Source organism: Brachypodium distachyon, chromosome 1 (assembly GCF_000005505.3).
Source record: "Brachypodium distachyon strain Bd21 chromosome 1, Brachypodium_distachyon_v3.0, whole genome shotgun sequence".
Lineage (NCBI taxonomy): Eukaryota > Viridiplantae > Streptophyta > Magnoliopsida > Poales > Poaceae > Brachypodium > Brachypodium distachyon.
Genome location: NC_016131.3, coordinates 5,012,324 through 5,037,542, shown reverse-complemented (window position 1 = coordinate 5,037,542; position 25,219 = coordinate 5,012,324). Strand labels below are relative to the sequence as shown.

The 25,219-nt window shown below is 44.9% G+C and overlaps 2 protein-coding genes, 2 long non-coding RNA genes and 1 other non-coding gene across 5 annotated transcripts; 2 read left to right on the top strand and 3 right to left on the bottom strand.

Moving 5' to 3' along the window:
• The first annotated feature begins 918 nt into the window (after nt 1–918).
• TRNAQ-CUG lies at nt 919–990 on the top strand. The gene has a single exon. It is a non-coding gene; the product is annotated as a tRNA-Gln (tRNA).
• A 176-nt stretch (nt 991–1,166) lies between these two features.
• On the bottom strand, nt 1,167–5,682 carry LOC100823307 (probable LRR receptor-like serine/threonine-protein kinase At2g16250). The gene is made up of 4 exons (XM_003558666.4): nt 3,720–5,682; nt 2,817–2,945; nt 2,138–2,160; nt 1,167–2,009 (listed from the first exon to the last, which is right to left on the bottom strand). Exons 1-4 carry the CDS (start codon nt 5,282–5,284, stop codon nt 1,432–1,434), a joined length of 2,295 nt encoding a protein of 764 aa, XP_003558714.1. The 5' UTR covers nt 5,285–5,682; the 3' UTR covers nt 1,167–1,431.
• Nucleotides 5,683–8,738: 3,056 nt separating this feature from the next.
• On the bottom strand, nt 8,739–9,604 carry LOC112270155. Its single transcript, XR_002962528.1, has 2 exons — nt 9,265–9,604; nt 8,739–9,185 (listed from the first exon to the last, which is right to left on the bottom strand). It is a non-coding gene; the product is annotated as an uncharacterized LOC112270155 (long non-coding RNA).
• A 4,641-nt stretch (nt 9,605–14,245) lies between these two features.
• LOC100820841 (kinesin-like protein KIN-8B) lies at nt 14,246–22,266 on the top strand. The gene is made up of 16 exons (XM_003558658.4): nt 14,246–14,922; nt 15,036–15,113; nt 15,236–15,352; nt 17,555–17,640; nt 18,344–18,488; nt 18,593–18,688; nt 19,224–19,315; nt 19,561–19,662; nt 19,744–19,890; nt 19,965–20,115; nt 20,223–20,285; nt 20,385–20,621; nt 20,758–20,862; nt 20,930–21,043; nt 21,125–21,700; nt 21,838–22,266. Exons 1-16 carry the CDS (start codon nt 14,875–14,877, stop codon nt 21,859–21,861), a joined length of 2,181 nt encoding a protein of 726 aa, XP_003558706.1. The 5' UTR covers nt 14,246–14,874; the 3' UTR covers nt 21,862–22,266.
• Nucleotides 22,020–25,080, bottom strand: LOC112270156. The gene is made up of 2 exons (XR_002962530.1): nt 22,901–25,080; nt 22,020–22,828 (listed from the first exon to the last, which is right to left on the bottom strand). It is a non-coding gene; the product is annotated as an uncharacterized LOC112270156 (long non-coding RNA).
• Between the last annotated feature and the right edge of the window lie 139 nt (nt 25,081–25,219).

Sequence of the window (25,219 nt, the reverse complement as noted above, 5' to 3'; positions counted from 1 at the left end):
CAGCCCAAGTCTCATCTGCAATGGACCTTTCTAGAGAAAAAAAAACTAGTGATTATTGGTCTACTCTAATGCTGAAGGCGCTATGTTCAATTGTTGTTTCATTTAATTATCAAAATGCCTATGACTTGTTATGGACAAGAAATTACATGTTTAAAAAGAATGATATGCTATTATCTACAATTGTAGATAAATTTATATTTGTTTCCGTCTTAATGATTTGTGCCAGATCAACGACAGATGAAAACACCATTGGGCAAACAAGTGACGCAGACAAATCCAGGTGATATAGTACAAATGTGACTGACTACCATCACCAATTTAGTCTGTATAAGAGCAAATATAAGTTGCTTCGAATGCTTTTAAATCACTATCACATTTTGCAAAATTTTGGTTTATTTAATCATTCAGAACTGCAAATCAATCGGTATATAACATGCTAAACTAACTAGTATTGCACAAATATTTCACTAAGATTTACACCTTGGACTGCGTGCAAAGGCTTAATCATTTACAAAATGGTCAGGCAAGTAAGAGTTGGCACATGTGTAATCTTTATAGTTGACATTGTATATCACATAGCAGTAACAAGAGCTTATTCTGAAGCGTGTGTACGGACGTGCAAATGTCTGAGATGTGAACAGAAAAGCTCTCGCATTGCTTGATATTATTTCTTCTCGAATTCAGCGCCTCGGCAGGAGCATTGCGTTTCCATTAAAGGGGGGAGAGTATTTTACAACGAAACTGTACACAAGCCAGAACCCTTACAAAAGACGGCATACCTTAATTTAGCAGGAAGGATTGTGCATTCTTTCATAGTATCTGGCAGTTTACGCTAAATGCTGAAGTGTCAAAAGTGTGTTGCTTTATTGTCCTTTACCATAAATACAAATAATTTGTTCGGCTTGCCTAGCACAATATGGTCCCATGGTCTAGTGGTTAGGACATTGGACTCTGAATCCAGTAACCCGAGTTCAAGTCTCGGTGGGACCTTGTTTTTGTGTTAACTCTTTTCTGTGCTGTTAAAGCCTCCACACTATCACTAGATTTATCCATGCATCCATCTCCTCCATATTTTTCGAAAAGGAGTGAACCATCTCTTCCATAGTAAACTGAACCAGTAAAAGATCGTGCTCCTGTTTTGCAGTACCAAATTCAGAAGTCCAGTATGGCAAATGAGAATGTTCTTCCAAAATTTCAGCCAAATGCGAGGGCCGCAGCTGCTGTGGGCCATTTATTCTCAGTACAGGTTACAGATTTATTCCTAGTACAGGTTACAAAAAAGTGAAATGAGAAGGGGAGGAGAAAGAGAGCCTACTCCCTGTATGCACAGTTTTTCACCTACTAGGGGCATCAAAATATGCACATCAGAGGTCGAATTATACACATCTGATATTTAAAAGAAGTCTCAAGTATCGCTAATCTGTGGAGATCCTAAACAACAACATTTTCTTCCAACTCTACTGGATCTGGGAACATCTCCCGTGAAGCCATCTTGAACGAGAACTGATTTTCCTCCTCGTCACTTCCTTGCGATTTCACGGACTGCTTGGGAGCAAGTGCTTTCCCTGATGTTTGTGTGAGCTCTGACCATCGGTACGAGTGTCCATGGAAAGCAGAACGCCAAGAGCTTCGAGACGAGGTACTCCTGAGCCGAGGTGAACTGCAGGAGCTGGAGAAGAGCTCTTCCCGCACCACCCTTAGCGGGTTCTCCAGTGCTTTCAAGATGTACCGAGCAAGTGGCCGCCTGGAGGGCATTGGATTCAAGCATGTCTTTGCAACAATGGACACTGCCCAGACTTCTTCCAAGTGGTCTTCATCCACAACCAGTGAAGGGTCTACAATATTTGCGATGCTCTCCTTATCATGGGTTTCAATGTAACCTAACGTGCTTGCCAACCACTCCTCTGAGACGGTGTCACTCGAGCCACTCGCACCAAAATTCCCGGTGATCAGCCCAAGTAGCACCATTCCAAAGCAGTAAACATCATATGAACAGCTAGCTGGTGGACCTGTTTGGTGAGAAGCACATGCCGTGATATTAGACAACATGAGTTTATTTAGCTTGTCAGAATTATTTGCACACAGGTTGTACAGTAGATTATAAAACTACCGCAAAAAAAAAGCAAGATTTACACACCTGATTTGTTCTTGTCGAGAGACCTGCCATAAAAAGGAGACAAATACTAATGTCAGGCACGCTGATATTTTTAATATATTAAGAAAACACTGAGTTTTGTAGTAAGTGTGTAGTTTACATGCGGACAACCCCTTTTTCTATGACCTAAAAGTCGACTAGTACTTTCTTCTCAGGAGAATATGTAAAGCTTCCCTACCTCATAAAAATACAGTTAAATTACAGTGATATTTTAGAGTAAGAGAAAACCAACCATTTGTCATCAGAAATATTCAGTATTGTTGACTTGTATACAAAACAACTCTAAACAAGAACCTTGTTTCCCACGGGGATGGGTAATAACTAACATAGTAGCATGTATGATGAATAGTCTGCAGCGACACATTCTTGGAGTGGAAAATTGTAGTTACACTGAAAAAATAAATAGTAGATGTCTCCAGCTTAATGAATAAAACTTCATTGTAAGTATGAAACTGAGGGGAAATTGTATCAATCAACTAAATAGTTCACTACATGTGTCCAGCGCAAAATAAAAATAAAAATAGTTCACTACATTTGCCCGCAATTCGTCTTATTTTATCCTAATGAGATCCTCAAGTTATAATCATCAAGGTGACAATAAATCTAGTTTCTTTTAAGAATAGCATGCCAACTGTAGAGGAGGATAACATAGAGATCTTACTTTGACGATCTCAACACCCTAGAGATAAAACTCCTGCTCCCCTCACTTGGTTGACGGCAAATTTCACTCAAACTCCCAAGGCGCACTTCAAATTTGTCATCAAGAAGCACACTGCTAGCTTGGATATCTCTACAAACATTACGACGAGGCCAAAATCAAAATAAAAAACATGTACTAATAGTTATTTAAACATCAAGAAAATTAGCAACACACATCAACACGTAACTGGAGAGTCAGAATAAGGCAATTGCAACTCCATGAAAGAGACACGAGGCTTTCATACTTATGCACAAAACATGTACTGTCCCCTGCTTACAATTATACCTGGGACTTGACAATGTGCTGCACTTGTAAATAAAACATATGCCCGTAGATAGTAATAAAAAACATATCTAAAATCAGAAGTGAAAAGAATTAAAAATTTAATTGACTCATTTCCTAAACACCCAAGTCCTCAGAATATTCCAATACGTGCTAGAATATACTGTATGTAGGGATCCAGAGCAACTAGGCAATATAGAGAAGATACTATGAATATTTTTAAGCTAGGGTTATGTCCTCACTTGTAAATGGCTGGTCAACAAAAAACTTGTACAGTACCATTTTTTGTTAGAAATCATCGGTGGAAATGCATACAGTGAGATGTGCAATTACTAACCATTCTAATATGCCTACATAGGTAATTTTGTTCTCCTTCTGTCACCATCTTAATTGCTGTTTTTAGTGGAACTTCTTCATTAAATAGTGATCATCCGTTGATCTACATAACATCTGGAATTTCCATTTTCTTATCATGGTGTTAACATCGGAACTAGTTTACTATAGCCATCAGATACTTTATGCAATAAAATCTTCTGTAACTACCATACTCCAAAAAATAGTGCATGCCATGCATTATCATACCTGTGAACCAATGGTGGACTGCATTCATCATGAAGGAAGCACAAGGCCTCAGCTACACCAATAGCAATCTTCAGTCTTGTTATCCAATCTAATGAACACAAACGCTCTTCAGCATGCACAGGCTTCTTGTGCAGTACGGTTGTCAAATCTCCCTTTGCCATGTACTTGTACACTAGCAATGCCTCCTCATCCTTGACCAAATGCCCCAGCAACGGAACAATCCTTCCATGGGATTTTTTCATAAGAAAGCCCAATTCCTCTATGTTCTTCTTAGCGCTCTTCAGGTCGATCCTTTTTACAACAACATTGAAGCCATTATCCAAGACACCCTGGTAAATGTCCCCAGAGCGCCCATGCTTAACAAGGTTGTAGTCTCCAAAGCCTCCGGTGACATGGTGCAACTGCTCGTAGGTGAACTCTTCCATGATGATAGGCAAACCCTTGGGTGCAGTGTTAGCTGTCCAGGGGGCTGCCGTGGGTGACAGCACCACCGGATTCACACTGCTGCTCCTGCGACCAGAGCGGATGCCTTCCTCGTTCTGCTCCAATCCTCTTCCTTTCGGTCTCTTTCTCCCCCTCCCCACCAAGCAAAACACCAGTGCTATAAGGAAAAGAACAACCACAACTGCGGCAGCTCCAAGAACTCCAGTCAGTACATACTTCCACCTGACCCATTTCTTGCCTGGTGATGGCGATGCTTGTGGTGGTTCTGGCAATGCCAATCCATTCCTTTTATAGAACTCCTCGCAATCACCACGGCTGCGCTGGCTTGGTATGCTTGACAAGCAATTCATCTTGACATACACTGTTCCATCAGAGCCATTCCCAAATCCAATCCCGGGCGCTTGGCCAAAGTAATTGCTCGAGACATCGACCACCTGAAACCTCCTTTTGAGGGACCCAAGGCCATCATCGATTGCACCGTACAGTGAATTCCCCGAAGCGTTAAACAAAACTCCAGCAACGTCACCGGCAGAGACAGACACGCTTGGAAGCTCACCGGTGAGATTGTTGTTCGAAAGATCAACAAATTGGAGAGTCTTACCGGAGAAAAGCGACGCCGGAATCCGGCCGGAGAGGCTGTTACCAGCGAGAACAAGTGTCGACAGGTTCCCGGACATGCCAAGATAGAGGGGCAGCTTTCCATTGACGTGAGCGGAGCGGAGGTCCAAGATGGCGAGCGACGGCGGGAGTCCGCGGCCGAACCACGCCGGGATCGGGCCGGGGAGCGGGAACCCGGAGGCGTTGAAAACTTCGAGTGCCGTGAGGCCGGACAGCGCGTCGACTGCGAAGGACGCGCTGCGGGCGCCGGCGGTTGTGCGGCGGAGTCCGCGGAGGCGGATCTCCTTGACGCGCCCGGCGCGGCAGGCGACTCCGACCCAGGCGGCGCAGGGGTCCGCCTTGACCGGCCAGTCCCGCGCGCGCACGCCCAGCGACGCGCGCAGCCGGTAGAGCGCGGCAACGTCCTGCCGCGGGAGCGGCGGCTGCCCCTGGGCGAGCGCCGCGGGCAACAAGAGCACGAACAGACGGAGGACGGCGACGACGAGGCCGTAGCGCGGAAGCATGTGGGAGGAGGAAGAGGAGGAGGAGGAGGGAGCGGAGTGGGGGTGTGTGCGGTAGCGGGAGCTGCGGGTGGTGGTGTCATGGCGCCCCCATGGTGCGGAGGGAGGTGGTGTGCGCAAGGTGTTCGGTCTTTTGGGTGGCCAGGCCAAGGCCTATTCCCCCGCCGGTCAGCGTCTGGGGAAGCAACGAGTTGACCACGGGGAGCCCGGGGAGACGCGAGTGGGAAACGACGAGGACGTCTCGGCGTCGCTCACTTCCCTGTGGCCCCAGTGCGGGGTTCCAGTGGGCCCAAGTCCCAGTGGCGGGTGATCGTTTCCCACGGCTGCGAGTGCGCCCCTGGGTTCTCTATTCACTGACAGGTGGGGCATATTGTGTTGAGTGGGGCCTCTTCTTAGCTCCTTGTCCTTTTTTAGAGCTTCACCTTGTGATCAGTGGCGTTTAAGCCTGTCTGGTTAGGCTGCCTCCTTTACTGGTGCGTAAGATGGAATGTTCCCACTCGTCTAAATTTAGGTTCCTGTCATTTTCAGTGTTTTTTTTCGAGAGTAAACAAATGCGGTGTTCCCAGACAATTCCGATTGCGCAGAAGCGTACGTGCAACTACAAGTGCGGTAGCTTTGCAAACAATATCATTTCTTTTTAGAATATAAAGACCTCATCCGATCCTGCCAGTGCGTCTGCCTCAACCACTGATGATGGTATAGCCCATAGATTGATCTAGTGCTAAACCAAAGCCTGTTAATCTCTCATGTTGCACAGCGGCTGTGACGTACACTCCAGGCGCAGGGGCGCACCATTTATCTATGTCAAAATTTAAATCGCAGTAGATGCCAAAATTGCTTGTGGAAAAATAGTGGAAGAAAATAAGACTTCATCCCGGGTCGCTGTTTAATTAGCCGTACCTCCGGACTCCAAGTTCTTCCAGTCGTCGAGTCGCTTAATTCGTTCGTTCTTCTTCTTCTTCTTTGAGAGCGTCCGACTCGCTTGTCAGTTTCTCCGTCGTTGTTCACCGAAGAAGAAAAATCATTTATGCGGTACACGCATGCATGTCGATCCGTAGCCGTCGCTCTCGACGGCTTGATTTGATGCGGCGTGCACGTCGCGAACGATCCACGTTCGTTGATGCCGGGTCCAAGTCTCCGGGGGCCGGGTGCGGATGCATGATTGGGGGAGTTTGAAACTTTGGATGGCCTAGTCAAGCACGCACCGCACGCTCCTTGTGAACTCGGTCCGAATTTTAATCGGTCCGTTCTCCAAGCGAAAGACACGGCTACGCTGGAGCAAAGAAATGCAAAACACGAATTGATCTCCAGCCAGTGCGGTGCGGATCTGTGCTTCCGCGTGGTGGAACGGGGCGAAGAGAAAACGAACACTCCAACTCGGTCGCACCTATCACCGGACGACATCTCAAAGGGAAACATTTTACCTGCGTCGATCGATATAGCTGGTTGATTTGGGCGTGAGCGTCAGACATGCACGCACGCTGAGATACCGTGTTTAAATTAGGCTATAGCTAATTAAATTGATGCATGGAACCGCTTATTAATTGATGGGGAAGCTTCGTACGTCGCATCACCCCGGTACGCCTCCCAGATGACTACTGTTGGGAGTCTTGAGTCAAGCTTAAACTTAAACATCGCCGACTGCTGTCTTGTACTTGTGTCTGGAACTTCCAAGGTACCTTGTCGAATGTCGATCTTGTTATAATCTTCGCCCATGACAATGAGTTTTCTCGCGCTCGGATAAGAGGTATGACACGACACCCAGATCGCAAGCCAGGAAGTTTTTTTTTTCTTTCAGATAGATCATATATGAACCTTAATCAATGGCTTAGGTGATCTCTATATAAAAAAGGCTACTTAGATAAGTTTTCGATTATTCTTTTACTGACAAAAGTCCTACGTATCTATAGCGGGGAGATACTTACTTTCTGGACCAAAGATGTGACTTACTCCTCGGTTCTTAAATATAAAAAATTCTAACTTGGTGATAAGTCAAATTTCTTTAAGTTTGTTTGAGTTCTGGACATCAGTGCCTGCACATACGCCACATACGCCGATTAGGCCTTCTGCCTTGGCACTCGCCAGTCCACTTCCGGCGATGTCCAGACCATGGGGTGTGTGTTAGCGATAACATTTTGACTGAGCTCGCCCCCACGATCTCCACTGGCTTGGACTACGCCCGTTGTGGTAACCTCTCTATGTACATGTATAAATACCCGTACAAGATGAACACAATTGCCGACTCATAAGGTTTGTTTAAACTTTGACATACATTTGAATGCATCTATACACTAAGTCATGTCAAGATGCATCCAAAATTTGACAAACTTGAAACATTTTTTGTTGAACAGAGGGAGTAAAATAAATGGATCATTGAATTTGGGAGCCAAAAGAAAGAAAGAAAATCCGCACTACTCCTCCGGCCTGGATCCCCAATTTTATTTGCGTCGACGGCGTGAGCCGGCGCTGTCATGGACCAGTCTCAAGCAGCAGCAGATACCTACACACACGTGCATTACGTCGTTTTTGCATGCGTGTGTACGTCTGCACGCTCGGTTCGTTGGTGTCATCCACCAAACAAACAGTATGTCTAGCTAGGTACTTAATCATTCTAAATGTCGCCAATTGCTCCGCCACGCTGACAGGAGTATGGAGCAGATGCTACATCGACATCTCCGGTCTGGTCCCTTGGCATCATGGACGTCCGGTAAGTACACCCCTTCCGTATATAGCGCGCTGGAGACAGCAAACGGCTGCTTCGCTTGGATTGGATCAGGCTGAACTACTGATGCTATGCATATTGTGCATTACTACAGTATTTTTTTTCGAGCGAAAAACGCCCCCCGGTTCCATTTCATGAATGGAACCAGGACAGAGTATCGATTACAGCAACCAGTCTCAAAGTCTCAGAACAGCAAAATAAAAGAGTTCCACAGTCCGGATAACTCAACAACTCATAAAACTACAGGCAAATCACTTGGCGAATGCCTCGACCACGTTCTGGACCTTGGTGCGTAGGCGAGCCGCCGCAACAGCGTCGTTGGGCAGCTCCAAGTGCACCGGGACAGGGGAGATGGATAGCTTAGAGCAGCAGCCTGTCAAGTTGTCATCCAGTTCAGGTGTCCCGGGTGCCATCAGGTTCGCCAGGCCAGCAGGTCTGGAGACGCTAAACGAGCCGAAGTTAGAGAGCAGTAGCGATCCACCTGTTCTAACATGTGATCCTTGAAGAGTAGTCTCCATTCCACCAAACCTGTTTAATGTCAGACCAGGGGTGATGATTAAAAATCGTACTATTGCGAAATTTCCATAGGCCCCATAAAGCAGCAACACAAATGGAATTTAAAACCGCTAGTTACTTATTGGCTACCCAACAGCTTGAAACAGACAATAAGTCACAGCCCAGGGACTTGCCAAACAAATCAGAGATGAAGCTCCAGATTTGCTTGGCAACTACACAATCAAAGAATAAATGCTGAATAGATTCCATTTCAGTACAGAAAACACAATCTTCAGGTTTGACACTATTTCTCTTCTTTAGGCATTACTACGGTATTTAGGGTGGTGGGGTGTAGTTTCGTTTCATATTTCTGCAGAATCGCGCTTGCTAAAATGCATCATAGACCTGGACCTTCAGTTAGCTTAGCTTCGGACCTTCAGTTGGTACAATTCTGGGACCCTCAGTTGGGTATCAGCTTCTAGCTCAGCTTCAGACCTTCAAGTTGGTACAGTTTTCGGACAGTTTTATTACAGACCTCACACTGCATGTCACCTTGCTTAGTTGGTTGCACAAAATCACGTGTCAGATCGATATGCAACGCCCGCACGCACGCTGATCAGGGTTTCTTGTTCGATCCCCTATAGGCTTCCCAGGCATTTGTACGTGAAGAAGGCACTCCACCGGGGCCTGCGCATAACAACCGAAGCCATGTGCATAAGTGCTTGATTAAGGTAAGGAATGAAAAGAGTACGAAAAGTATGCTTACCGGAATGTCATCGTTCGGATCCGGATCGTTATCCCGGATGTCCTCGCTTGGATCTGGTTGGCTAGCGGGGATGTCCACGCTTCGAGCCGGGCTATAACCTGGGGTATAGTTGTCCTCTTCATCCAAACGTGTGTTAGAGACGGCGCTGCTCTTCAGCAGAGCCATAGGTGGGGGAAGAGGAGGAAGGAGGTTTCTCAGACCGTCCATTCCTTGCGCAATTAAGCCTTGAAGGGTGGGGTGCTCTTTGGCGATGGCGATGGCCGATAGCAAATGATGTACGACATGCACTGCAACATCTCTTCCCACCAAATTTGCCTCTGCTAACGCCTTCACTCGTGCTTCCGCCTTATCTTATTCTATTATTTCATCATCAATGGCCTTCCTTTTCTGGCCCTTGCTTTGCTTCGAAGCAGGCGGAAAATAATCATCCTAGGTCGCCCCTTCGCCTTTCCAAAATACACGGCCCGTGTGCTCAGCCTTTTGCAAGTCGGCTGTGACAGCCGACTCCCACCTCTTGCTCTACACGGAGTCGACGGAGCAGTATGACTTTGCTTTATTCACCTCCCATTTGTGGACTCTTTCCTATGATCATAAGACAGAACCAATGTGAGTACACATGGATGAGTGTCATAATGCTGAAAACAAAAGCACGGGAATCCTTACCGCAAAGTTTTTGACATTCTCTTGCAACAATCTTTCCGGAAACAACTTCCAGATCGTTCACAATTACTAAGATTTCCGCCAGACTTCTTCTTCGGCTTTGTCCCGTGCCCTGTCTTCCAATTGCAACTATCTTTGTCATTCCTCCAAGGGTTTTTTTGCAGCCAACCACTTTCGGCGGCCCATGTAAACAATTTTGGTTGAAGCGGACAACCTCTGAGATGTCGTGTTTTCCTCGCACTTTGTACAGTCCTTGTAGCCATGTGTTACCTGGCATGACATATTTCTATCCGCGGGATAGTCATGAACGCACGTCAGCAGCGCTGCTCTCAGCGTGAAGTACTTTCTCATGTTTGCATCCCAAACCACTCTGCCATGATCCCAAAGTTATTTGAGTTCATCCTCCACTAGCTGTAGATACACATTTAGATCAGCTCCCGGCTGCTTTAGACTCTGTATGAGCATGCGCAGGTGGATATGATTCCTCTTCATATTTAACTACGGAGGAAGGTTGTAGACAAACAAAATCACTGATCATGTACTGTGCTTGCTGCTCAAGGTGCGGAAAGGATTGATTCTATCAGTGTTGAGCCAGGGTCTCAGCTTCTTGGGCTACTCGCCGAAATCTGGAAATGCCCTGTCGAGTCTCCTCCGTCGAGTCGCAAATGCAGGGTGTTTGAGGACCCTGGTTTCCTCTTCACGGTTCCTCTTTAGCTATAACATGTTTCGTAGCAGCACTGCGCGCCGTACAGCCATCCTCGTTTATCGGTCCGTCTGTCCGTGCCGAGTGTCACGCGCGCTTCGCCTCGCTTGAAGGCCACGCCTTGTCAAATGCTCTTATTACCACCGACGGCTAGGACAGCCGGCGGCGATTAAAACGACAGTGGGCGGCAGGCGGCGGTCGTAACAAAATGAACAGGCAATGTCTCCAGCTAGCAAACTCTCCTATCAAGGCTCGTGATCCATCGCCACAGCGCACATCACAGCTGCCACGTTCGTACGAGATCGCATGCATGCATGCGCGCGCATACGGCGGCCAACTCATCGTAGTGGCTCGGTGGCTCCCCGGCCCGGATACGTAACGCATTAATATTGGTGCGCGATCCAGATGTGATCTTGGCTAGGCGGTGGGCGTACGGACGCAGCATCTCCGAATCCCCATATTGCAAAGTTTGCTCCATTGTTTAACCCGGCTGGGAACCCCTCTTGTCCCCTCGATCTGCTTCCGCGTGCGGTGCTGACTGGGCCTGAGCTGAGCATGCACAACGACTAGGCCAGGCGACGGATCTCACACGGCAGGGACGGGCTTGACAGTTCAGCCCGTCTGCTAATCTCGGCCCATTCTCAGGTGCCACTAGGCAGCAGTTGTCAGTTGTCACTGAGTCCAAAGTGTTTACCTGAAGAATGAGTCATTCTGAATGACCCGAAGAATGTTCAGGTCACGTGTTCGCGAAACAACCGGACCTCTCGGCACGGCCCGAGGCCATCAGGAAAGAAGGAGCGGCACACTCCAAACCAGCAAATGAACAAGCACGGAAACATCCGTTACTCGCGTCAGCGACATGAGCTGAGATAAAAAAAACAGTGTAGTTCTGGTTATTTTATGCACCGCGGCTGGATTCATTCCACCGGTTTATGATACGACCGGCCTTCTATTTTTCTTTAGATGCGACCGGGGCTTGATTAGCCCAATGATCTCATTGTCCCCCCCCCACCCCCCCCCCGGTTCTTGCTTCTTTTGGCCGGGATCGTGTGGGGTGGCGCCAAAGCGGTGTCAACCACCTTTGCCACCTCTGGTCTGGTGGCCTCCCCGTGATTATTGTTTCCGCTCGCTCGCTCGCTGGGGCCATGCTCCGGTCCCGACCGACCGTACTTGCGCGCGTGCACGCACACACGAGCGACGACGAGTAGAGCTGTGAGTTCGCAACAAGACAGGGAAAGAGAGTCCAAGTACACGAATCCCAAAGCAACTGTCACGCGTCCCGCTGTGCTTTGTGCACGTGTATATATCCTCTCTTTTCTATACAGCACGTATATGTCCTCTCTTTTCTTTTCTTTTTCTACTCCGTAGAAAGATGCGACATGGTATAATCAGGCTAGTATGGACTCTGAGAAAATAAAAGAAAAAATACACTTATATTTCGCCACAAACAGATATGGGAGTCTCGGTACACAATAAATGGTGGTATGCTGAGTGGGTGGATTGTTATTGAGCTTCCGGGACGGCATGGTTCGCGCGCGCCGTGCTAGTCATCTCGTTGTTGGCTCACTGCTCATTTGACTTTCGAATTTCGTTCCGAGAATGATTGTTCGATGGCGTTCAAAAGCTCCGAAATCTGAACATAAATAGCATGCATTTTGTAGCTGAGACCATTAATTGTCCAGACAATATTGGAATTCCGCGAGTTCAGTTCGAAACGTGGCAGATCAGTGCATTGGCGTTCGTTTCGGTGTTCTGCCTCCACGCACATTTGACTTTTGAATCCCGTGTCAGATACTACTAGTAAATTGTTTTGGTTTGATGCCTCCAAGACCCCAAACACAAACGTAACACCGGGTCCAGTTTCTAGGTGGGAAATTCATTTTTTTTCTTCACAGACATTTCAAATCCCTGGATTTCAAATTCAGAAGGCGCGCCGGGAGCCTGGGACATCCTCGATCAGTCTCGATCTCAGCTGAATACAGTTGTACTGCCAATTTCACTGGAAAATCGCGCTTTGTTCAATCGTGTTAGGTGCGACATACACATTTGGAGGGAGTGACGCAGGAAGGAAAAATCAATATAAAATTGAAAACGAATAGAGTTCCTGATGGGATCAAATCTCAATTATTAGTTGCTCCATGCATCCAGAGGATAGAGTCAGCTTGCGCATCAAAGCCACAAGTCCTGTACAAACGTTAGAGAACCAAATTTTATTTTTAAATCAGTGTTCCTTCGTTGTCGAAATGGCGACAGGTTCACCAATATTTCTCTGACTAAGTAGCACTTTTGGTCCATGAAATCAACCAAGCAAGAAAACTGCTCCGTTCGCTGCCCTACGTGGTACACCGGTAGGACTAGCTGCTGGTGCATGGTTGAAGAAAAAGAAATCGACATGATGGCCGAGATTGACATCATTTTCTGTGATGCGGAGATCATTTGGAGATAAAACCCTTTCATTACAGATAGTATATTCAACACGGTCTGTGTTTGGTTTTAGACATATCAAGATGGTTTTAGTGGTTCGATATGCTTACATTTTGATATGCATTTTTAACACGCGTTTACGTACGCGCATGATCGCCATCGTCGCACGGCCCTGGTGAAGTCGTGAACTTAATTTGCTTTGCTTGAGTATACGTTACTGCTGCTTTTAAAACCGTTTAAATGGCATTCACGCTACAGTTAATTTTGAGTATACGACTTGCTAATTGGTTCTTGCTTTACGGGAGCGTTACTACGGTCAATACCGTGTCAATGTCCTATAGAAGGCAACGCAAGTGTTTTAGAGCCGATCGAGAGAATAACGATATTTTCGCAAGCTTGGTCATAGTACTAGAGGTTAACTAGCATCCATTTTTTTTCCCCATCATGGGCTGACCTACACCGGAACACAATATTATATATAGGTCCAACATATTTTGGCAGGGAGCAATTATCTCTCGATCAATCGAGAAATTGCTACTTCTGAACCTATAATTTTGCAAGTTGAGTAAGAGCATCTCCAACCATCCCTCTAAAGACCTCTCAAACGCTAAATGAAGATGTCGGCACTGAAAAATCCATCCAGCCCATTTCTTTAAATTTAAAAAGTAACCGGTGCGGCCTAAAAATTAAGTCGACGTCCTGAACCGCTTCCTACTCAGCGGGCGCCGGTTGAAGCCGACGATTTATAGGAGGTACCTGCTCTGATTCTCTTTACAGAGGTTAACTAAAATACGTAGAATGCATGTTGGGCTGGGCATGCACCATCCGTCGTCCTCCTACTGGTCGGTCACCGAAGCACGCCGATGGGTTTCTGAGCTTGTGTGCGCGATAGGCAGGCAGTACTACTGGTACTAGCGTCCAATTTCCGTTAGCACGAGAGTAGGCGAGACCTGGCAAGCAAACGCTAGCTGCGTGCCCGTGTCCGCGTGTGTCCGTGACGCGGAGATGTGCAGGACAGGAGGACAGCAGGGTAGTACGCAGGTACGGACGGGCTCCGTGTACCGGAGGCGCAAAGCGAACGGACCGTTGGGCGGGGGAAGGGGCCCACCTGGAGGAGGGGCCGCCCCCCACCTCTCCCCTTCCGTTCCGTGTCGCCTTCTCCAGCTGCCGCCAATTAATTATTTCTCCCCTCCATTAAACCACCACCTCCACCTCCTTCCTTCCTCCTCCTCCTCCAAGTTCCAACCCCTCCCCTGAATCTTCTTCGTACCACCGCTCTCCTCTCCTCTCCTCCCCGTCGTGCCACCCACCGGCTCGTACACACACACGCTCGACGCGCGCTGCCATTTTTTTTTGTATCTTAATAGAGGGGAACTATTATTGTCCCTCCTTGGCCCCGAGTTCGGGAGCTTCTCCCGGCTTCGGGCTTCCTTCTGCGGCGGTTACTCGACGGCTCTCCCTGCGGGATCGCGGTTCGGTGGAGGGAGTCTGGGGCTCCGGTGGCATTTTTCTGATCCGGCATTCGTCGAGGCGTGCGTTTTTTTGGGCGGCGGCGGCTCGGTGTTTGCCTGTTTGGTGGTGGTGGGGGGCAGCCAGTACTGCAGCAGCAGGAGCAGCAGTAGCGAGCGCCTTTTCGCGGCGCCCTTTCTCAGCCGTCGCTAGCTGCTGGTTTGGTGCTGGTGGGGATGCGCCTCGCCTTTTCGCCGCCTTCGTGTCGCGTGGTTCCGAAGCGTTGTTGTTGCCGCGGTCGCGTTGGGTTCTGGTAGATTTTAGAATCGCATCTTCTGGGAGGGGTGCTGCTGGGGGCGAAGGTTCCCGTGGCAATGCCGAGCATCCGAGCTCCCGCTTCCAGGCAGACGGCCACGCTGCAGGTACATCATATTCGCACTGAACCGGGCTAATTCGTTGCAATCTGATTGCGGTTTTGTTCCGTTGCTTACTCCATTTCTGCGTGTTTAATTCTGCATCCCTTTTTTATTTGCAGGTGGCTGTCAAGTGCAGGCCACTCACCGACAGCGAGCGTCGGCGCTCGCGGCATATCATACAAGTCATTGATGACAAGGTAAATGCTTGGTTTGCTTTGGCGTATGGCCTAGCAGTTCGTGTGATGGGTGGATAGAATTTTGCCATGGATGGTAATGGTAGCAGAAGTGCTACTAATGTGGTGCTTGTATGTTTCTCCAGAATGTAGCTGTGTTGGACCCTGATCTCTCCAAGGGCTACCTGGACCTCATCCAAAACCGGACCAAGGAGAGAAGATATAGCTTTGATCACGTGTATGCGCCTGGATGCTCCAATACGGTACGCAGGCTCATAGAGCCTATTAGCTTGTGCTGCTCTAATCGGGAATTTCTTTGCTTGTTTTCGATACCGGCTCTTATGCTGATTATAGTATGTGTTTGGAATCTGCATCGCAGCTTGGAAGTTCCTGAAACTGTTCTGCCTTGCACATTAGGAAACTAAACTCCAAAAAGCCAAACCACAACCAACTTCCTTGGACTATTAATTGCTAAAGCCAGTAGTTTCTCCTGCTTGGATAGCTGTAAATTGTAACAATACTATTAGCATGTATAAAAGGCCAATGCTCGAGTGTTGCTCACTCTGGAGCAAAGCAAACACTTGGATGTATCTGTTAGGTATGTTACCTAACACACATATGTCTGGTTCAGGGAAAGGACTGTACTTAAGTTGATTAATTTTTCCATTAATTTCCAAAACCCAATTTTTTTTTTGTCAGAGCTCCAGGCTGGAGGTTGGAGGCATGTATACTTTATCCTCGTCACTTGCCATGTAAACTGATAGCTGCAACTAGCTGGGCAATCATTTGCTCTCTCTGATAGTATTTCACTGTCCACTCTACAGCCATCACATAACCCCTGTAGTATCTGTTCCTTTTGTGTTAAAATTTGAAACATCCGTAGGCTATTTAGTACTTCATCTGTTTTGAGATTTTTCGGGGACTATTGTTGTCTACTACAACAGAGAGATTATGGGAGTACCAAATTGCTGGAATGTATTAGATAGTGATATGTCATACTAGTCCTAATTATGAGCTGGGCTGACTTGAGCTTCATGCAAAACCATCTGCAAATCACGATGTTCCAGCAAGCGTGTACCCAACAAAACAGACTGACACAAGTCCCTAGCAGCTTATCACAACATACAAAGCGCTGGTATTGACTCGTAAAGCCCAACAGGCCTGACAACAATATCTAACCATTAGGATTTTATTTCATACTTCCTCCGTCCCAAAATAAGTGTTGCATTTTTTTCTTTCAAATGAGCGAATTTACACAATGAAACATGTCTACGTACATGCATATCTAGACAAAATTACGACACTTATTTTGGGATGGAGGGAGTATCTATACCATTATATTAAATTCGAAACGGTGGTGATGGTACGGGCGTCGCTGCGGTACGTCACTTTGCCAAAATTACGAATATGCCACCACTGTCCAGGAGATGGGCGCGGTACGTCACATTTGTTTTTTCGTAGCAACGCACGGGGCTTTTTGCTAGTAATATTAAATTATATCTGTTTTTAGCAAGAGTAACATAAATTTTACAGTGTGTGGAAATAAGTGTTGCATAGTCCTACTTATGTGCTGGGCCTTGCGAGAATCATTCTTGTAGAAAACTTTACACAAAACGGTAAACAAGCGAAGTTTTATGACTGAACCAATGTTGCACCGGTTAATGAGTCATATATAAAATGTACTCCCTCCGTTCCATAGTTCTTCCAAAAATTGATGTATCTATTACTAAAAAGTGTCTAGATACATGTAATATTTCGACAAGAATTATGGAACGGAGGGAGTATATAACTAGTTGAATTTCCTGCACGTTCAGATGCACATGTGGTTTTATTTGCAAATACAGTTGTACTTGTCAGAAAATATACAGGTGTATTATTTTCTATACAATTATAGTAGTTCCAAATGCATCTGGCTAATCTGGACTGTCATAATCAAGGCCCAAAATTTAAACAGGATAAATTTTTATTTACTATTAATTTAGAAGTTTTTAGCCTTTCAGAGCAGTGTGCATGCTTCTTTTCTTGTAGCCATTTGTTGATAATATAATAGGTTTGACCAATCAATACTAATATATGTATTTATTGCCCCTTTCTACATCTAGTTTCTTTATACATTATTTGTGAGTTTTTCGCTCCAATACAACCCAACAAGTCCAGTTGTCTAGAATGTATCTGTATACAAACTCTACAATCTGTTAAGGTTCTTTTGGAGGCTAATAGGTTATGTCTTGATATTTAGAGTTTTCCAAACATGGGGGTACTATTACCGAACCATATATGGAAACTGAAAGATGAGAACAGTATGGATGTATATGTATTTAAGATATATGAAAGTGCTCCTGTAAAGTCACGTAAACTTCTGCTAGTCAGCTCATTGCTGGCGAACAGATGCTTTGTTCTTGCACTTCACATTTTACATTGTCACAGTTTAAGATTCTATTTTGATAAGATCATTCATTGTACAGGATGTGTATAAGAATATATCTTCCACAATTTTGGGTGTAGTTCAAGGCCTTAATGTTACGGTCTTTGCTTATGGTTCTACTGGAAGGTATGCATTCACTTGGAATAGTTTGTATTGGCAAGCAGGCTTCTTGTTTTTGCTGTTGTCAAATATGTATTGACCCATGCCCACTGTTTTGAAGGATCTCATAGATTGCTGTCATTAAATATGGTTCACATTTCAGATTCTTAATTTTTTTCAGAAAATTGTTAACGCACTATCCAATTGCTTCTTTTTTTATTGCATTTTTAATTGCTAACCACATTTGCCACGTGGTATCCAATTGCTTCTTTTAATATGCCTGTTGAATTAACTTATTATATTTGCCAATTTTCTCTACAAAATTCAGGAATTTTTTTGGGGCATACTATACCTACTCCACCTACCTCATAATTATTGATGTGGTTTACGGTTAATAAGAGATTAAACTCTTGGCAACCCTGTATTGTATTCACTTTACTCTTAATCAATTGCCAATCTTGTTTAATGATTGTTCAAATGCTAAAATTGAAACTGGTCATTCTGTCTGCTCCCAGTTGTTATGTGAGTCTGTTTTGTTTCTTTCCTTGTTACAGCATAATATGAAAATTATGACATTACTGATTTTCTGAAACATCCATGGTGAAGAACTGATATACTATTTGTCCACATTATCCTGTTATCATAAATGTGTTGTTGTTACACCTGGATACTAAGCTACAATCTGAAGTTCCATATGTATATTTATATATTCTGTTGTCTGATTGTACAGCGGCAAAACTTATACCATGGTCGGAAGCCATAATGATCCTGGTCTTATGGTTCTTAGCTTTCGCACAATCTTTGATCAAATAAAAAAGGATGACAGTTCAGATACATTTGAAGTCTCATGTTCATATCTGGAAGTATACAATGAGGTAATGTGCAGTATATTATGTTATAATATTAAGATACCAGTCCTTCTGTTATTATATATACTGTATATAAACTATTGTGAAACAGTCGGTTTTCTGGATTCCAGGTTATTTATGATTTGCTTGAGAAATCCTCAGGTCACCTGGAGCTTCGAGAGGATCCTGAGCATGGAATAATAGTTGCTGGCTTAAGAAGAATTAAGGTTTACAAATCTTTCTTTTTTCTTCTCTTTTCACATTTTTGGGCAATCCTAACGTTTCTATATTTTTTGTGCACATAATGTTGTTCCAAAATTATGTCATTTTAGACATGAACAGAGTCTCCGAGATGCAATTTTGCCCGTGGTTTTTTAATATGAAAATGGATATTTTACAGGAAAAATCTAATGGTATTATTTTTAATTTGATCCCACAATTTTTGGGATTACGTCTATTTTGGAAGAGATGTAGTGTTTGTATAGTCAGTAAGTTGATGGAGAAAGAAAACTGATTAGATATGCTTGCTGTGCTTTCAAGCTGCCATATCATTTAAATAATTTGTTGGAATAGCCTCTGCTAGAAATTTTTGTGATGCAAATTTTATTTGGTTTTGTTCTCAAAAGATACTGGACTTTCTTGTGTACAGAGACCCCAAGGTGGTCTGACCCTTCCCCGGACCCCGCGCAAAGCGGGAGCTTCGTGCACAGGGCTGCCTTTTTTTTCTTTTTCTCAAATGATACTGGACTCTTATTTTGCTAGGTTCACTCAGCAGATAAGATTCTTGAACTCCTGAACATAGGCAACAGCAGACGCAAGACAGACAGCACGGAAGCAAATTCAACTTCTTCACGGTAATTTTTTTCTGTGTTCATTCTATAAGTCCATGCTTTCCTTACTTATTCACCTGGTTAAAGGAATCGTGTGTCTTGCGTAGTAAAACTTAGCAAACTTCTATAAAGGAGTACTTAATATCTCTTTATCTGATAACTTGTTGAGATTGTGAGTCTATGAAGACAGTTACAATCGGGTGTGGTGCCTGGCTTTTTTAATATTATTATTCTCACGTTGGAATTACCTGTTTCCCCTCTTTCTCAAGTTCGCACGCTGTACTGGAGATTACTGTAAGACGAAAGCAGAAAGGACAATATGGTAGTCAAGTTCTTCGTGGAAAGCTTGCCTTGGTTGATCTCGCTGGCAGGTATTTAATATATTTTTTGTACTGCTGTTTTTACTTACCCTCTCAGGAGAAGTGAGCTTTAAAGTAACATTCTGTGGGCAGTGAGAGGGCTTCTGAAACGAACAACTTTGGCCAAAAGCTCAGAGATGGAGCCAATATTAACCGGTCACTCCTAGCGCTAGCAAATTGCATTAATGCCCTTGGCAAGCAAAATAAGAAAGGTCTTGCATATGTTCCATATCGTAACAGGTAATCGAAGCGTAGATTCTACTATCTGGAACCAATTTTGTCCATAATAGATATATGACAGCGGCTATTTGCAGTAAATTAACTCGAATTCTGAAGGATGGTCTCTCTGGTAATTCTCGAACTGTCATGATTGCTACAGTATCGCCAGCTGATGACCAGTATCATCACACTACCAATACACTCAAGTACGCGGATCGTGCCAAGGAAATAAAAACACATGTCCATGTAAGGGTTCATTTCTTTCGGTTCCACAGAACAAATAGCTGTTCCTGAATCATATATTTATAGTAACCAGTTCTACTATTCTGATTTTTGTTCTTTCTCCTGTGTAGAAAAATATTGGAACACTTGACACTCATGTTGAAGACTATCAGAGGATGATTGAGAATCTCCAGGTCTGCTTTGATGAGGAAACAAATAAACTTCTACAGTCCTACCTAATTTAATTGTTCAGCATGGTAAAATACTAAAATGTATTGCATCTTCATTTGCAGGTTGAGGTTTCTCAGTTGAAAAAAGAATTGGCTGACAAGGAGCATCAGTTAAGTGTGAAACCTACTGAAAAGGCTGCAGATAATGAGCTGTCTTGGTTAAATATCTTGAGTCAGGAAACTGGTGAGAATGTTCAGGAACGCATAAATTTGCAGAAAGCACTATTTGAGATCGAAGAAACCAACAAGCGTAACCGGATGGAGCTCCAGCATCTTGATGGGGCGATTGCGAGACCGCAGGTTGATATCCAGACTCGTCAATTTGATGAGAGCTCATCCAAAAAAGACTGTAGCACCTCTTTCCTACATCTGTTGTTGCAACAGATATACGAGAAATTCCACTCTACGTATATTATACTGATGCTTTTGTCTTCAGGTGAATGAGAAGGATTATACAGTTTTTCAAGCCTTAACATCAAGGAGGCAAGTTATTCTTGATAACATCCGTGACAATGATGAAGCTGGTGCTGGCTACAGAAAGGTATAGGTGAAATGTTTTCTTTTCTACTGCCTTGAAGCAAACTTACATAGCTATGTTTGCCCTATAGGATATTGAACTGAATGAGAGTCGCAGGCGTCAGCTCCAAGATATGATTGAGGAAGCTACCAGTAACAACGGCAACAGGACTTACCTGCACATTCTCAGCCAATATAGACTTCTCGTGAGTAGTCCTCTGATTTTTTATTACTACCTAACAGCATATGATATCACTCAAGTCGCTTACGTATAATGTATCCCCTAGGGAATGACTAATGCTGAGCTTCAAATTGAGATGGCTATGCGGGATCAAGTAATACATAATCAGAGGGAATCTCTAAGGAGTCTATGGAACATTCTCTATGGAACAGGGTTAAACCAGAAACAGATTCTTAAGTTGGCTGCTAAACAAGGCTTAACTATTGAAGGCTGCCCTTTGCCTAGTCAGAGCCCTGATGTTCCTACATCGCCATCCTTTCCACCCCATGGAAGACTTCCACCATTCATGTCATTTCCTAGTCCACAATCACAGTCTTCTCCATCTAGTTACTTTTTCCAACAAGGTTTCAGCACCATGTCTGTTCTAAAAAATCAGCATGAGACACCTACCATATGCAGGCAGGAGCATCTCAGTTCTTACTACCTGACATCTGACTGCTCGCCTTATGCTAGTGATGGCAAACAATGGGCAAGTGGAAGGTCAACGCCGTACTTTTCTACCCCAGGAAAACCTAGGGAAATGTATGGTTTCTCCCCAGGAATGAACAGTGAGCAATCTCCATGCAGTGGGGAGCACCCCGTCTCATATTCCGCAAACAAAGATTTCAGTCTGCAAAGGAAGGTAATTTGTTTCTCCTGTACATGCAAATTGTATTCCAAATTTCCCAAATGATTTCAACGTGCTATTCCAATTTCGCAAGTAGAAGGGGGCATCTGGTCCATGGCTGAAGTGTCAAAACTCTGTTTGTTCATTTTCAGGATTCGTGCTCTAGAGAAAGGTAAGGACACCCTGAGATTCAAGAGTCATGAGCTCTCTAAGCCAGCTGACATGGCTATAATACCTGCCTGATGCTTGCAATTGAGCCTCTGTGTACATCTTCTGCCGACACTGGTTTTGCCGGAGTTCCTGGGTGTGATGAGCCATGCCGTAGATGTTAGTAGATTAGTCAGTCCATGCTGTTGCCATGCCATGGTCCATTTCATGGCAGTTTTGGTGCCTCTAGATCTTGACATGGCTCACTTCAGCCTTGTACAGTAGTTGTTAGCCCCTCACGTAGTCATGTCCGCTTTCTCCTCCGTTCCTTGTATAGTGTACCTCCGGGGAGCTGAATCTGTTTTCTGGCCAAGAATTCTGTAAATTTGCTGTGGTTCCTTCCAACTCTTAATCCCGCCAGGAATTCCACGAAATTTGGAACCGGGGAAATCCCTGGGTTCCAAACGGGCCCAAATCAACAAGAGCTTTTCGAGATTCAAAAACTGATGAGATGAGCAGCGAGCGGTTAGCATCGACATCACCTTGGCGTTGGCGGAATATATATATCTGACGCGATCGAATTGAAGAGCAGGACAGCATGTTGACGACGGATGAACAGAGCAGGGGGTGGCATGTGTTGTGCATGGGCCGGTACAACGAACGAACTACTACTGCCGCCCCGTTGTTGGCCCGCCCGGGGCCGGTGGGGCTGGGATCTGCGGGGATCGGCCATTCAATAACACCCACTCCCGAGACCACATTCAAATGATTCAATCAAGCAGTGCTGCTACTGCTACTAACAAGAATGGTCCCGTTGTGTTAGCCCACGACTCCAACGTCGATCCACACTCCAGACAGTGTGTGTTTCCGGTCGAATGCAACGGGGCAGCGGCTGAATCTGCACGGCAGAGCACATCGCGTCGCCATTACGCTCGACACGTCGGACAGCTAGCTACCCAGGACGTACAGCCACCTCACCCGTGTGATCTGGATGACCTGCCAGGCAAAAAAAAAATTGTGCACGGACGTCTCCTTGTGATCGGAAACCAAAACGTTGCACGGGATTACCTTGGAAATTCGACGGCTTCTGCCTTGCATGTCCTATCTAATTTTTGCAATTTGATTGGCATGTTTGGTTTGGTTCTTTTTTTGGAGGCCTTCTCGACCGGCCGGCGCGGAGGAGGAACATGGAACCGGCTATCATCTGGGGGCCGGGGCTCTCAGGGTCAGAAACACAAAGCGTGCAAGACGTGACCTGCAGACCGGCGGGCGTGCCAAGCCAAAACATGCACTCCTGACTCCTGCCCTGGGTTCCTGGCACCGGCTGGCGATGTGCACGGTACGGTGCTTCGATCGGTGCAGGGTGTTCTGTTTGGGTACAGTGACTCACGGCGGTTTTTGCTTTTGCTTCAGCTCTAACGGATCCAATACGTTTCTACGGGGAGACGTTCCTAGAGTTAAGCTGCTCGGGGCCGTAAGATCGGCGCGATTTGCTGGTGGTAGTTTGATAGGCAAACCGGGCGTACGATCGATCGATCAAATGAAAAATACGGAAACCTTGTGCTACTATTAAATCATTATTATTAATTTCTTGTCGAAAAAATCACTACTCTCTCAAAAAAAAAGTGGAGCCCTGTAAACTCCCTCGAAAAAAAAAGTAGAGTACTTGCAATAGGGAAAAAAAACTAGCAGGGTGACCCTCGCATATTGCGCGGCTAGACTTGTATAATGAAATAATTTTATAAGTATTTTTAATAAATTAATTTTGCATGAAGTTTAAGTGTATTATATTTGCATGCATTTTAGACTTGTTTAATGAGTCTGGAATATTTGTTTTTTATATTTACTTTTTGGTGATATTAATTTTCTGAATGATAAGACTGGATGGTCTGGGTGATTAGATTGGTTTAAGTTCATATCACATCGATTATATTATAAATTAGGTAGTCATTACATGTTTTACTATGAGAGTCGTATTTTATTACCAGTGTCTGCATTATTTGCATGGCAATTCTTTTTATCATTTAAAAAGTGCTCTTTTAAACATCACATATAGACTTTTTAATCATATAAATTATTATTTCGATATTGATGATGCAATAAGCATTTTTTTATCCAGCCCAATCTGTGTCTGTATAATTTTTCAGATTCTCTTTTAGCTGATGTTCCACACGAAATCTCCTTTATTCCATTGTGTTTTTTCTGGTGTTTTTGCTGCTTTTGACGGCGAGCGGAGAGAGTTTGTTTGACTTTAGGTATTCGATTGCGGTCGTGGTTGTGGAATTGTTGTGCCTATGGTAGATTAGATTTCAGCTGGCGTTTTCATGCGAGGGTGCTGCTACCCGTCGGCAGATGTAGATTGCTCCATGCCGATCACATCAAATTTGTTTGTATTTCTGATTTTTTTTCTACTTGGTACCTATCCGAAATCAATTTCCATATCTCCGTACCGACATTAACTTCTTATAATTTTTTCTTTGTAGCGACGTTAACTTCTTATTATGCGGAGTTTTTTGTTTGCACGTACAAACCGATGAGATTTGGTCTATACCACGTAACAAACCTTTATGTTATCTCCATAGCGCCGTTACTTCGATGGGATTTGGTTTATAGTACTCCCTCCGTTCCATATTTGACTCAAATTTGTCTAAAAATAAGTATATATATATACTAAAATATGTCTACATACATGTAATATTTCGACACTTGATATGGGAGGAAGGAAGTACTACGTAATAAACCTCTATGTTATGTTCTTACAGATTTTTTTTTTATTTTGAAAAATTGCCGATTTGTTTCGATTTGCTGTTATTAATTTCTCCGTACCGATGAGACATATTAGATTTACTGGTTTCAATAAATCTGGACCTTTATGTTAAAGTTTTTTTTTTAGGTTTTGTTTTTGCAAAATAAAAACTTTTAAAAAATCTGAACCACAGAACCCTATCGTGTGGCACCCTATCCATCCAGGACTCCATCCATCCCTTGTGCACGCACTAATCAGAAACCGAAGCCTTTGCTTCCTGTAGTGTGTAAACCTGCCGCCGGTCCGCCACCAAATCCCCGACCAAGTTCAGGAACTCAAGAGGGCTTACCTTGGTCGACCTCCATCGCGGTGGACTGCTCCATCTCCTACATCTCTGCTGGTTCCACCCGCCCGCATTAGCGTGACGCGCCCGCGCCCCCGTCGCCGCCGCCATGGACCTCTGATGGGGCCCTTACGTGGGTCGTCCATCACCCTCGGGAACTCCGCCTGCACCTCCTGTCAAAACCGATCTCGCGAAGAAGCGACACCACTCTCCGCCGCGGCGACCGACCCACGCCCGATCGTGAGCTCGGATTGATCCTTCGAGGAGATCGCAGACTTTGAACGTCAGGCTCCGCGCA